The sequence below is a fragment of the Apodemus sylvaticus genome, chromosome 2, assembly GCF_947179515.1.
Source record: "Apodemus sylvaticus chromosome 2, mApoSyl1.1, whole genome shotgun sequence".
Lineage (NCBI taxonomy): Eukaryota > Metazoa > Chordata > Mammalia > Rodentia > Muridae > Apodemus > Apodemus sylvaticus.
In genome coordinates this window covers 186293715-186307084 of record NC_067473.1, presented here as the reverse complement: position 1 = coordinate 186307084, position 13370 = coordinate 186293715, and the positions used below count along the sequence as shown (strand labels likewise).

The 13370-nt window shown below is 40.8% G+C and overlaps 1 protein-coding gene across 6 annotated transcripts in view; it reads right to left on the bottom strand.

The window, feature by feature from the left end:
* Window positions 1-2937: 2937 nt before the first annotated feature.
* Window positions 2938-13370, bottom strand: part of Far2 (fatty acyl-CoA reductase 2) — a 102958-nt gene continuing 92525 nt past the window's right edge. For all 6 annotated transcript variants that reach the window (XM_052175324.1, XM_052175323.1, XM_052175322.1 and 3 more), the window contains 7 exons: window positions 12381-12425; window positions 11435-11553; window positions 10755-10822; window positions 8823-8994; window positions 6279-6408; window positions 5805-5932; window positions 2938-4736 (listed from right to left, as the gene is read on the bottom strand). In XM_052175324.1, the coding sequence (XP_052031284.1) occupies window positions 4574-4736; window positions 5805-5932; window positions 6279-6408; window positions 8823-8994; window positions 10755-10822; window positions 11435-11553; window positions 12381-12425 (825 nt within the window). In that variant the 3' untranslated portion in view covers window positions 2938-4573. The remainder of the gene's footprint in view (window positions 4737-5804; window positions 5933-6278; window positions 6409-8822; window positions 8995-10754; window positions 10823-11434; window positions 11554-12380; window positions 12426-13370) is intronic.

Genomic DNA, 13370 nt, shown 5'->3' with positions numbered 1-13370 from the left:
AAAATACTGATTTAGAGTTATTTTCAGTATTATAATGTTTTTTAAAAGATTTAAGATTATTTTAAATTATTTCAATGTTTTCTAAATGCCACGTTAACATTTTATTGAGATGTATCTTTTCCATTAAAATTGACTCTATGGGAATTTGTTTAAAGCAAACTTTTCTTTGCTGTTGATAGTCATTTTAAAAGTTGACTTTGATTTTCAAATAGTCAGGACACATTTTTTTGTCAGTAAAAGAATGAAAATGCTGACCATCTGTTTGGGTAATGAAGGGAACTTGGGCCTTGCTAGGGTTTCCTTTCCAGGTCAGAAGTTTCTCACTGACCTGGCAGCTACACAGCTTTCTCTATGCCTGTGGGTCCCCTGGAGACAGATACCCAAGTGTCTGTTCAATCCAGTCTTTTTTGAAAGATATTTTGTGTGTGTGTGTGTGTGTGTGTTTCCAATCCTATTATTTTAAGTCTGACACCTTTACTTGAAATGTTTTTATACTATGTTTGTATTTGTATGCCTTAGCCTATAATGATGAGTAAACAACAGGTGAATAAATTACTGTCAGGTGTTCAAACGCTTGACTGTCTACCTCTTGAGATAGCCTGCTCAGTCTGCCTCCTGCAATAGTTGGCTCAGTAGAATTGCAGATCCACTTGCTCTCAGCTTAGATGAATAATGGATATGTTTCTCATAATTTCCTATCAGATACACAGAAAAGCTGTCTATTTCATTATCAGAATTTGTCATTTGAAACGCAATTTGCATCTTTAGCGTTCAGATGCATGTATGACTAAGATGTATTATGATTCAAATGCTAGGAAAGTAAATTTACCTGTAACTCTTTTACCTCAGAATTCTGTTTACATCAACCAGACTGGACTTAAGATCCTTAAAAATTCAGCATGCCATTTAATCTAGCAGCTTCTTTTCTTGTTAAGCTTTCCAAACCTTTTATAACACTGCCAGAGTTACGCTGGAGGCTGGCGTGGCATGTATCCCCATCCCAAAACTGGGAAAGCAGAGACTGGAGTTTGGCCGCCCACCTAGTCTACTGAGTCAGTAAGTTCCAGGTTTGGTGAGAGACCACATGTGAAGACATGAACATCTGAGTACATGCAGCACCCAGCAGCTTGTCTGAGTGGGCCTGGGAACTATTGATAGTATTACAGTCAATAAAGCACATACGTGGCTGGGGTCTCCTAATACTCCAGTCCTTGTACTTTTGTGTTGTACTTTAAAAGAGCTGCTCATAAAAGGCACAGGGATAACCCTTAAATATAGGCTGGGTGCCAAATAGGCCTGCATTTGTCCCTGCTAACGTGGAGATTCTTTAGATGTGTTTTTCAGGTATGTACAAGATTACATACAAGGTTACTCACATAGCTGTAAGTTTTTTCTTGTGTCAGTTTGGATTTTGCATTTGGGGCCCTGAGAATTGTTAGCAAGTGCTGTGCCACTGGGAAATCCCTGCCTCCAGCTCTGCTTTATATTCGAGCTGTTTTTTTTTTTTTTTTTCTTAGAGTTGACCCATGTTATTCTACCCACCATGTCTCCTACCATAGGACTCAGTATTTCAGATAAAATAGGAAGATGCTGAAAATGTTCCATGACAGAAAACATGGTTCTGCCTAAACTCAATTCTGGGTAGACAATGTTTACTCTCAAAGTAGCCGCACTTTGTCATATATCAACACCTAGCTATTGCTAATTTTGTATTGTTAGGTTGTTAACTATGTTTTTAAAGCTGATGTAGGCAGTGACTTTTTTTTTTTTTTAAACTTCTCTGGACATGGGGGACCAACACTGTATTTTGGTATCCCAAGATGGCAGGGCCACAGTTCCAGAAAAGTAGCATGTGAGCTCGGCGAACTTTAAAAGTTACTGATTTTGGAAACAAGGTTGATTTAATTTTTATGTTTGTTTTGTTATAATAATGTGGTTTGAGTAAGAATGGTCCCAGTAGGCTCCTATTTGAATGCTTAGTTGCCAGGGAGTAGAACTGTTCAAGGGAATTGGAAGGTTTGGTCTTGTATAGAAGAAGTGTATTAGTGGTGGTGGGCTTTGAGGTTTCAAAAGCCTGTTCCAGGCCCCCCTCCCTCTGCAGATCAGGATGTAGCTTCTGCAGCTCCTGCACCATGTTCCCTGCCATGATGATAAAACAGTGAGCCTCTGAAACTATAAGCATAAAAGGAAGCAGTGAATACTTGGAGAGTTGCCTTGGTCATCAGTCACGCTTCATATCAACAAAACAGTGGCTAAGACAAAGGGTGTTTGGAAGTTCTCTACCTCATTCTAAATTATTTAAATGAGCTAGAAGTACTTGATAAATGCAGAAGAATGGGAAGTGCTTTTTTGATGTGTATATCAGCATTAGTTGCCTTAGTGGCTCTCTGATCACTGTATCTAGTATCATGGTACATGTTATCAAGACTTCCTCTTAGTACATTTTCATTAGCATATATTAATAGCATAAAACGTAATAGTTCTTGTAGGCATTTTTCCCACACGTGTAAAAGACACTGGTTATATTCAAACCCTCCCTTTTGCCAGGACTTGTTTTCAAGCCTGTACTTTTATTATTTTAACTTCACCCAAGTAGATAATTTTTTTACTATTATGTATATGTTAGGATTTGTGTAGTTAACTAGTCCTGGTGTGGATTTTTCAATGGTGGGGACTTGATATAGCTACCTACTTTTCCTGTTGAAGCATTGCAAGATAAATTTGTGCCATGTGTCAGATCCCACAGAATACTCAAACATGACCCAGTTGATGTTGCAAGAAAAAATGGAATCGGTGTGTATATAGCTTTGTTTATGTTCCTCTAGTAGTTATTCTTGTGATTTTATTTGGTTGAGAGTTTTCAGAGGATTGTCTAGTTTTTTTCTGAAGACAGGTTGTGGAAACTGGTCAGCAGTTAAATAACATTGAAGACAGGAGTTAGTAATTCAGAGTTTTATTTCATCTGAAGTTCAAACTTAGTTGCTGGAGTTCCTGGATTGATGAAACAATGATAGTAATCAATCAAAAGGTAGTAAATCTTTAGAACTGTCCTGTTAGTCTCTTCCTGCCTCTTGAGTTCTTATTGTATCCTTAGCTGGTGTCTTTCATGTAACTCAGAAGTCTTGGCAGGTGTCTCACATAGGGAACGCAGAGGTGCTTTATTTCAGAGTTTAGTTTTCTGCCTGGACAGTAGTCACTGACCTTAATCAAATCTGCAGAAACTGCCAGAGAGGGTTTTCCCAACATGTTCCTCATGGTTCTGAGGAGACCTCAGTACTGGCCACACTTCAGCTATCAGAATGTAAGCATACACATGTTGTTATCAGCTTGTGTGTAGTTTTCAGCAATTTGTGTGGACATTCCTTTTATTTGAATATTTCATTGTTACCATGCAGAGCTCCTGCAGTCCAGTATGCCTTCATCTCAAATATGAGCAGAACTGGGTGCCAGCTTATGAGTATGAGAATTTGTGACTGTTTAAGGTTTTTATTTGTATTTAAAATGCTTACGCAAAAACCTTCACTCTCTTTTGACCTCTGTACATTATAGTTAGCTATGTGTGTGACTTCCCAGGGACTGGGTGTGTGTGTACAAGGGGCCTTGGGTGACCAGGAGTGTGCTCCTCCCAACTCCACACATGAAGACAGAAACTAGAACTTAACATTTTATTTGAAGTTTTGCTTTCCTCACTGGCAAAGGTCAGAAGGGTTTCCACAGTTCTAGTCTAGGAACATCTCCCTCCCCATCATTCTTTCTGACTGAGGCCTGAGTGAAACATTTAGAAGGGCTTTGGCAACATCATTAAATAAGAAGGGGACTTGAAGCTTTCAGGATAACAGTGATTACGAACACAGAATAAGGGATGTCCAAATCATGTTGAAAATGAAGTACACAAGACTCCCGGGTGCGTGTATGATTACCTTCTAATTTGGTATGTACCTAACTACACCGTTTGTTCCTTTCAGGATTAAGTTGTAGACAAAGGTGAGAAACAGGATAGGCATGAGCCTGCTTCCCCTCAACCAGGACTGTCGTGTGTAACACAGGCTGCTCGTGCTGTGTTGTGAGGAGGTTGAGCAGTGCACAGTTCACAATGATTGGAAGCGCTCGCCTTGGCACTGAGTGTGCGTCCCTGCTTGTCTCCATGCCTCTCTCTAGCCTGCTTAGGCTTCTGCCATGTGTTCTTCCATGCTCTGTGAGTTGAAATTGGTTTTATCAGGAAGGAAAGCTAAATAAAGGAAAAGCAGTGCTTTCATGCTGCATGTGTGATAGTGTGGAGTGGTGGTGTTGGGACATAACCTGGAAGTTAGGTTTTTGTAAATGTATGCAGTTAGAGGCTAACTTTCCTCACTGAACCAAAAACAAAAACAGAAGAAAACCAAGCAAACATGCATGCATACACACACACACACACACACACACACACACACACACACTAAAGAATAGGGAAGAAGATGGAACGGCAACTTCGACTGGAAGCTTGGGTGTGCTTCTTGTTATGTTCTAGCATAAGACCCAGTTTTACTGCCTTAGAGGTATCTGAGGTTCCAGATGATGGGCTGGTGTAACGTTCTTAGACCTTGAGCGTGCTGGAGGCCCGAAAGTAGGAGATGAACTTGTAACAGAAGCTCACAATGAAGAACCAGACGTTCCGAGCCATCTGAGACCTTGCAATGAGGAGGCGCCAGATGATAAGAAACAGGGCAGTGTTAAAGAGGTAGTGAATGTTCCTGAGCCTGAGGACAGAGACAAAAGCACAGTTAAAACAGCACCTGCATCCAGCTGTGTTACCCAAAGCAGAAAAGTGTTTCTGTCTGTGACCAGCAATACCAAGTTCTCAGAGCCCACGGCATGGCTTGGCGCTCTGGTTTTTTATGCCTTTCATTCCTATTCTTGAATTACCAGGTTTCCCTCATATTTTCGAAGCTCGTTACTCTTCCCTCTACTTCTCTTTTGCAATCGTAATTCATGGATGAAAGTAATATTTCCAAAATCCACTCTGGTCTTTTCAATGTTGAAAATCCTCTCTGACCAGTGAGACTGCTAAGTAGGTAAGTGCACTTTTGGAGCAAGCCTGTAACTTGAGTTGGAACCCATGTAAGGGTCAAAGGAAGGAATTTGATCCCACAAAGCTGTCCCCTGACCTCCACAGGCACTATGGCATGCACACCCACACACCATCCATGCACACACAGTTTAAAGATGATCACTGTTTTATTGGATGGAGGGTAGATAGTGAACTTTGAAGCCTGCTTTTCAAGTGTCCTTCCTTTTAGTGGTCTATCTTTCCATTTTTACCATCTGTACTACAGACTGTTAGTTTTTGCAGGAATCTTGACCTGAATCCTCTAACTTAATTTGTCAGGAATTTTAGCTAAACTGGGAAGGACCTGTAGGAATTGAGTAGTTATGTGACTTTCCAAGTTATGTAGCATGACCTGCCCTTTGGATATTCCTAAGGCCATACTGTGGTAAGGTGCACAAGGACAAACACACTTGGGCTCAAGCCTGACTCCACTATTTGTTTCCACGAACTTTTTTTTTGGGGGGGGGTTGTTTGTTTGTTTGTTTTGTCATGCCCCAAATACTTCTGTGTTAATGGGATAACAAAAAGGACATGTACCTCAGGAGTGAGGTCTAAATGTTGTAGGTTATAGGGTAGTATGGAATGCCTGGTCTGTAAAGCTTAAGAAGTGTGAATCCAGCCTCATAATAGCTGCTGCATAAATGCTGAGTAATTTAATTCATACACATTCTAGTATAAAGTCAGCACCTTACAGATAGATACCAACAAGTGTGCCTACCTTTTTAGGTGTTGCTTTGCTTTGGGGATGCCAGCCAGATCCTCTTTTAATAGATACTTCTTAACCCCCAAAACATAATTTTCAATGTATTCAATCCAGTTCAACTGACGCACGTCAAAGTTAAATACCTGCAAAGCAAGAGATATAGGCTGCCAGCATTGCACTGCCAGGCGGTCACCTTGTCCATTGTACCCAGAGCTCATTAGTATGTCAGTATGGCTAGAATTGCTGGCCAGTGAGCCTCCAGCACCCAGCTGTCCCCATCTCCCCGCCACCGTTAGCAAGCAGACCACTATACCAGCGGCAATGCAGGTCCAATCACAATCCACAGACTAGGTCTCTTAACTGCACTGAACTTGTTTCCTGTGAGTGCTGACATTATTGTGTGGTTTTCTTAAGGAAAAAAAAATCCTCTGTATGCCTAACACTCCCCTATCATTGTCTGATTACATAATTCTGAATTCCCATACTTACTCTTTGGTCTTCTGGACTGAGCTCTGACAGAAGCATCTCCGTGTTGTTTGTGCTCCATTCCCAACTGTGGTTGATGAAATACTCCAGCATGGAAATGGTTTTTAACAGTCGGTTCATGAGCTTTAGCATCCTGAGGGAAAGACCAGTTAGGAGCTGGTACTATGCATCCTGCCCACTACCTCTTCCTGCACAGGGGAGGGCGGCTGAATGTCACTAAGGAAGTACAAGGGCTGGTGGGCTCATGGCAGTAACACCAGCACTCAGGAGGCCAAGGCAGGAAGGCCAGCCCCGACTACTTAGTGAAGTGAAGTCCAGTAAAACTGTCTTTAAAGAACAAAACAAAATATCTATCTTTTCCCTCCCAGTTCTCAGGATTCTATTTTGAGCTCCTGAGTCACTTCCCTCTTTTGGCTAGTTTACAATAATAGCAATTTTTACCATCAAGCTTCATGTTTATCTTCTATAAAGTACCTTACACATTCCTTCAGGTAAGTGAGTCCCAGCAATAAATCAGGTCTTAGTATAAAAACTTCAGGCACCATTATTACTTGGTGAAGGAAAGGCTGGTTGTAATTCAGACTTAAGAAAATGTAGTATTCATAATCTACTCTGTTAGATGTAGTGCTGACACTTCTAGGAAATACTAACTGCTGATTTTCATAACAGTTTTGTAGGTATCTCTTTGCATTTTTCTGAATGTGGTTCATAAGTTTAAGAGTGTCAGCATTTAAACTCCAACCTAGTTCTGACCAGCCCCAGAGAACTTCTCTTGTACTCCCACTTCCTGTGTCCTTTGCTTACAGAGTAAGTAACCAATGGAGTGCCCGTGGTCAGAACATGAGCCAGCTCTTCTCTGGAAACCTCTTAGGACTGTGAAGTAGCCAGAATTTACTCATACTGGCTTTTCAGAAAGGTTATGTTCATGTCACATAGGAAATGCTCCAGTAGGTCTCTGTGCAGAAAGTGTGGTTAAGCTCATCGTGGTACTGGAGTAAAATCAATTCTCTTATATTTGTGAAGCTCTGGGAATTTGGTCATATTCTTTGTTCAAGTTCCCATCAACTATTGAAAGAATTTCATGGGAAATATCTTGTTTGAGAAGTACATTTAAATAGTCTAGGAACAGTAGTTGTACAGTGTGTCACTGTCCAATGAATATTAATTTTTAGAAAAAATGTTATTTTTAGGTAGAGGCCTTTTGTACATAAAACAAAACGTGAAGAAAAACTTAGAACTTAGTCACAACAGTGATTATTCTACATACGTTTATACTGAGTACATGTTTTCTATCCCCCTTTTTATAAGAGTTAGAATTTAGAAAGAAAGTATATTTATGACTCATGGCTAAATTAGTGAAGACGAGATTTTAATCCTGGCTTTAAATCCCAACTTCACAATGTCAGATCCTATAGTGACTGGCCTTATAAAAAGCCATCAAAGGATTATTTTGGGGTCAGTAATGGATGGTTCAGTGGGTAAAAGTACTTGCTGCTAAGTCTAACAATTTGGGTTCAATCTGCATTCAGAACACACACGGTAGAGAAAACCAACCACCCTACAAGGTGCCCTCTGATCTCTGCTCTTGTGCAATGACAGTATATACACAATAAATAAATGTAAAAAATTAAAGATTATTTAAAATAATTATATTACAGAAACAACTCATTGTCCAATCCAGTATGGTTTAGTTTCTTACAAACAAAATACATATTGATTTTTTTTTGTTTCCTGTTTCTCTTTTATTCACCAAACCTTGTGGTTATCCAGGCACCTAGAATTTCTTCTTGTGTTTTTCTTCTCCCATCTATACTGGGGAAAATTCACACAGATGTGGAGGTAGCAGGAGATGTGCTTTGTCACTGTTGGGTGGTGACAGAGCTGGCTTTTCTTGGCACCTTGTCCCTCAGTTTTTTTCATCGCTCTAGGTGTCAGTCAGCCCCTATTTTGTAGCAGGGGCTATGAGATGGCTTTCTGTACTTCCTTCCTTGGTCACTTCCTGTTAGTCACTTCCTATTAGACCAGTAGTTTTCAACCTTCCTAATGCCTAATCCTTTAATACAGTTCACGTTGTGGTGTCCCCCAACCCCCAACCATAAAATTATTTTCTCCTTAGTTCATAACTGCAGTTTTGCTGCTGTTATGAGTTATGAATCTCTATTGTGACTCACAGGTTGAGAACCATTGTGTCAGACTATGCAGATTCTGCCCTTAGCTTCCCTTTCAATGGCAGAGATGCTAGCCATGTAGTATGAAGATGGAAATGGGACCATCATTAGTTCTTGCTACAGGGCAGCCACACAAAAAGCAGTGAGTGAGACTGGTGTCATCATTGTGTCTTTGTGTGTGTGTGTGTATGTGTGTATGTATGTGTATGTGATTTGTACGATTATGTAAATATGTATCTTATGTGTGTTTGTGTGAATGTATATGTGTTTGTGTGTGTGACAGAAACATTTATCTTCTTTAATCCTCAGCTGTAGAGAGGATTAAGGACTTTTGCTTCCATGCATTGATAACATTAAAACCATTGCCTCAACTGCTCACCTGGGTTGCCTCCCAGTAAGCCTCAGATAGAAGTCATAGATGATGGCTGGGGCCCGGTGGCTGACAGCGTTCCAATACTGAGTGGTGAAATTGTTGGTGGTGAAGTCAGCATTTGGCCTTCTAAAAGCACTCTCAAATGGGATCTTTTCGATAGTCGCCAAGACCTGTAATCCTGGAACAAAAAGGGGAAGTGCTGAATCTCAGAGAAAATTGAGGAAATTTCTTATTCAATATGAGGACGGGCTATTCAAAAGGATGTATATCTGTTCAATTCTGGATTTTCAAGTCTACTCTCAAAGGCCTTCGACTGAGTCTGGGAAGAGCCCTTGCAAAGCCATAAGGAAAGTTTTTGGCAGTTGCTTTTCTTAAGGTTAAATGTTCTTAACAGAGGTTTGCATAAAAGTATTAAGATAGATTTTCATGGATGGTTCACTTAATGTACCACAGAGATTTTATAATTGTCTTCATTCATATTATTTATAGTAGCTTATATTTTAAATTTTAATATTTGTAGATATAATGGTCTTTTTGAGAATATTCATTTAAATTCAGTTTTAACTTAATTGGATCTTTACAAACAATGCAGTTAATTATTCAGCTATGATGAAGTTATCAGTTATTATGGCAATTAGATTATTGTCATCTTTTAAAAGATACCCGTAAGAAATCAACATGTAACATATACATGTTTTTGGTTAGCTTTAACTCAAAAGAGGAAAAAGTTAATTGAAAAACTGGATCAACTGAACAATGGTCTGGATCAGACTGTCTGATAGGCATGTCTTTAGGGTATTTTCTTGACTTTTTAAATTAGATACAGGATGGCCCAGCCCACAGTGGGTAGCACCATCTATCGCATGGTGATTAGAGTAAGAATGGCCTCCATAGGCTCATATATTTGAATGTCACTAGGGAGTGGCAGTACATGAGAAATAATAGGTGTGGCCTTGTTGGATTAGGCCATTTCTCCAGCCTGATTTTACTCTATCTTATTTACGTATGTTAATAATCTATTTATATGGGTAGGATCTCAGATATCTTCCATTAATGATACAAAAACAGATATCTTACCATTTTGATTTAGAAATGTGATATAAATAACTAGGCTTATGAAGAAAAGAACTTGATTATAGTTAACTTTGTGTTTACCACTTTGCGAGTACAAATGTCACAGTGGATGTCCTCTGAATGGGGATCAGACCAATACAACCACTAGTATACAATCTCAGACTGTAGCAGGAAACCCAGCTCCCAATAAAGGAGTGCACCATTGGTTGATTGGCTAGGCAGACCCCTAGATATATGAGATGTGTTACTAACAGAACACTTTTAGGGTCACAGGTACTGTACAATTAGGGGCAGGCAGCTGCAGAAATGGATTTGCCATACACTGCCCCATAACTAAAGTAGACTTTTGTATGACCTTTCTAAATCTGTCACTGTTCATCTGCGTTCTTAGAAAGGCAGCAAAAGAAAAGGCCATGATGAAGGACACAGGTGTGTGGGGTGCTGATTGCCACCAACACTGTTCATTTTACCAACTTTGTTTACAAAACCTCCTGTCAGACTTTTCATTCCATGTAATCATGTAATCATACATGTAATAAATCATAATGTAATAATACATGTAATCATGCATGTAATTGCGTAACCCTATGTGTAAATATGTAATCATACATGTAATCATGTACCCCTACATGTAAGCATGTAATCATACATGTAATCATATAATCCCACAAACCATTTTTTGATATCACAATATGTCCTAGTTAACTGCAGCACATTAACAATTCACAGAGATTTTTCTCTCTTTATGGTTTTCTTTTGTTTTGGCTTCTTCCCAACTGTGTTCTTGGCGGCAAGACACATTCTGGTTTTCCCCTGGCCAATACAGGTAGTTAGTTATGTGGTTACATGGTTAAAGGCACTTACCCATTTTATACCAGTTACATGGATTGAGATTACCAGATGTGGAATGGTAGATTAATGTTGACTTAGGCCTGGAAGATAAGATCAAAGTTAAACAAATACAACAAAATTGATAACTAATGAAAGATAAAGGAAAATAACACTGAGACAGGTTTCAAAAACTGGTCTGGCTTCTGTAATCTACATGGTACTTTCAGATTCTGCAATTCTACACAGTACCACCCAGTTCTTTCTTTGGGTTGATAGGAAAAATGGAAAAGACAAAGCACACACATCGACATGTCCCATAGCTGTGGAACACACCTGCTTGAGTTCACATGAGAAAAACGCCATTCTCCTTGTCATATATGAGCAGAGACACACACAATTTCTCTCTTAACTCTTGGCATTTACCAACAACTAAGCAGCAGTTAAAATATAAACTGTACTGCCATTTTATCAACTAATATCTTAGGATGCTGAATAGGAAGAAAACCTTTTTGGTTATTCAAAAATTCCATGGCTAATTACTTTGTGACCCATCAAGTAGTAATCAGTTTTCATACATGTTAGCCCACATAGGAATTTACATTGGGGATTCTGAGATACTGAACGAACATCCTATCATTTTGGAGTCTTATAGATTGAAAGAGTGACTGACATCAGCTCCCCAGTTTCTCAGGGGCTTGTGTGAGTGTGCTTACCTATGAACAGCAGTATACCATCCTACTGCTATGGTGAGATTAACAACTGTGTCAACCGGAATCACATCTGCTACTGCCATGGGAGTTGCTTTTATGGACCGAAGAAATCCTTTCCCAGTCTGCCCAGGAGAGATGGAGCATAAAGTATAAACCAGATGTAAAGTCATAACCAGGACCACCAACCACTGTGTGTAGGAGCTGGTCACTAGGCCTCTGCTTTTGCTGTAAGGGTTCATCAGTGGTTTGGCACATTTCTGTGCATGCGTGCGTGTGTGTGTGTGTGTGTGTGTGTGTGTGTGTAAACCAGCTGCTGGTCTTTGCCTATTAAGAATATAAGCCCACAGGCCCACAGGCTTGACTATTTAGTATCAAGGATTGCATAATCTTTGGGATACGTTTTTGTTTTTGTTTTTGTTTTTGTTTTTGTTTTTTTTTTTGAGTCTGTGGCACAGGCTGGCCTTGAACTTCTAATCCTTCTGCCTCTTCCCTGAGGTCTGGGATCACAAGTGTGAGCTGCCACACACATTCAGTTTATAAAGTGCTAAGGATCAAACTCAGGACTTCAAGTATGCTAAACCAAGCACTCTAACAACTGAGACACATCCTTCACTCCTGAGGCTAATCTTTTAACCATGTGCCTGATTAGCTGTATTAGTTCAAGCCATTAATAAATCCATTAATAAAGCAATAAAATAAAGTACCTCCACATTATGGCAACAAAAGGGAAATTTTTGTTGTGCAGACATCTCCAAAGTGAAACTCCTGAATAGCAACTGGGCGTGTCGGCCACCTCTGTCCTGCTGCCTCACCTTCCAGTTAGTTACTCTAGACCAGCTGCTCCCTTTATCACCACACATAATTTTGCATCAAGGAAGCATAAGTCAACACTAAGGCCTCTGTTGCTGTTCTCTATTCCAAGGGGTTACTTTCTCATCTCTGTACTTACCGCAATAATGAGTCCGCTGGGTCCATTTAAATTATCAACCCAACCCTGGAAAGAAAGATCTCTGTTGGTCACATGTTTAAGGAAATTGTTATCCATAGACAGTCCAGTCTGTTTATGTGGGGGAGGATGCATGAGTGTACATACATATGTAGGTGTTCACACCCATTTGTAATACTAATTGGTCATAAAGAACAGGAAAAGAGAAGAAAAGAAGAGAGGGGGAGAAGAAATGAAGAGCAAAAGGAGGAGAATATAAGGGAAGAGGAAGAGGAGGAGGGTGTAAGGGAGGATGAGGAGGAGGGTGTAAGGGAGGATGAGGAGGAGGGTGTAAGGGAAGATGAGGAGGAGGGTGTAAGGGAGGATGAGGAGGAGGGTGTAAGGGAAGATGAGGAGGAGGGTGTAAGGGAGGATGAGGAGGATGTAAGGGAGGATGAGGAGGAGGGTGTAAGGGAGGATGAGGGGGAGGGTGTAAGGGAGGATGAGGAGGAGGGTGTAAGGGAGGATGAGGGGGAGGGTGTAAGGGAGGATGAGGGGGAGGGTGTAAGGGAGGATGAGGAGGAGGGTGTAAGGGAGGACGAGGGGGAGGGTATAAGGGAGGATGAGGGGGAGGGTGTAAGGGAAAATGAGGAGGAGAGTGTAAGGGAGGATGAGGAGGAGGGTGTAAGGGAGTCATGAGGGGGAGGGTGTAAGGGAAAATGAAGAGGAGGGTGTAAGGGAGGATGAGGGGGGTGTAAGGGAGGATGAGGAGGAGGGTGTAAGGAGGAGGAGGAGGGTGTAAGGGAAGATGAGGAGGAGGGTGTAAGGGAAGATGAGGAGGAGGGTGTAAGGGAGGATAAGGAGGAGGGTGTAAGGGAAGATGAGGAGGAGGGTGTAAGGGAGGATGAGGGGGAGGGTGTAAGGGAGGATGAGGGGGAGGGTGTAAGGGAGGATGAGGGGAGGGTGTAAGGGAGGATGAGGGGGAGGGTGTAAGGGCGGATGAGGAGGAGGGTG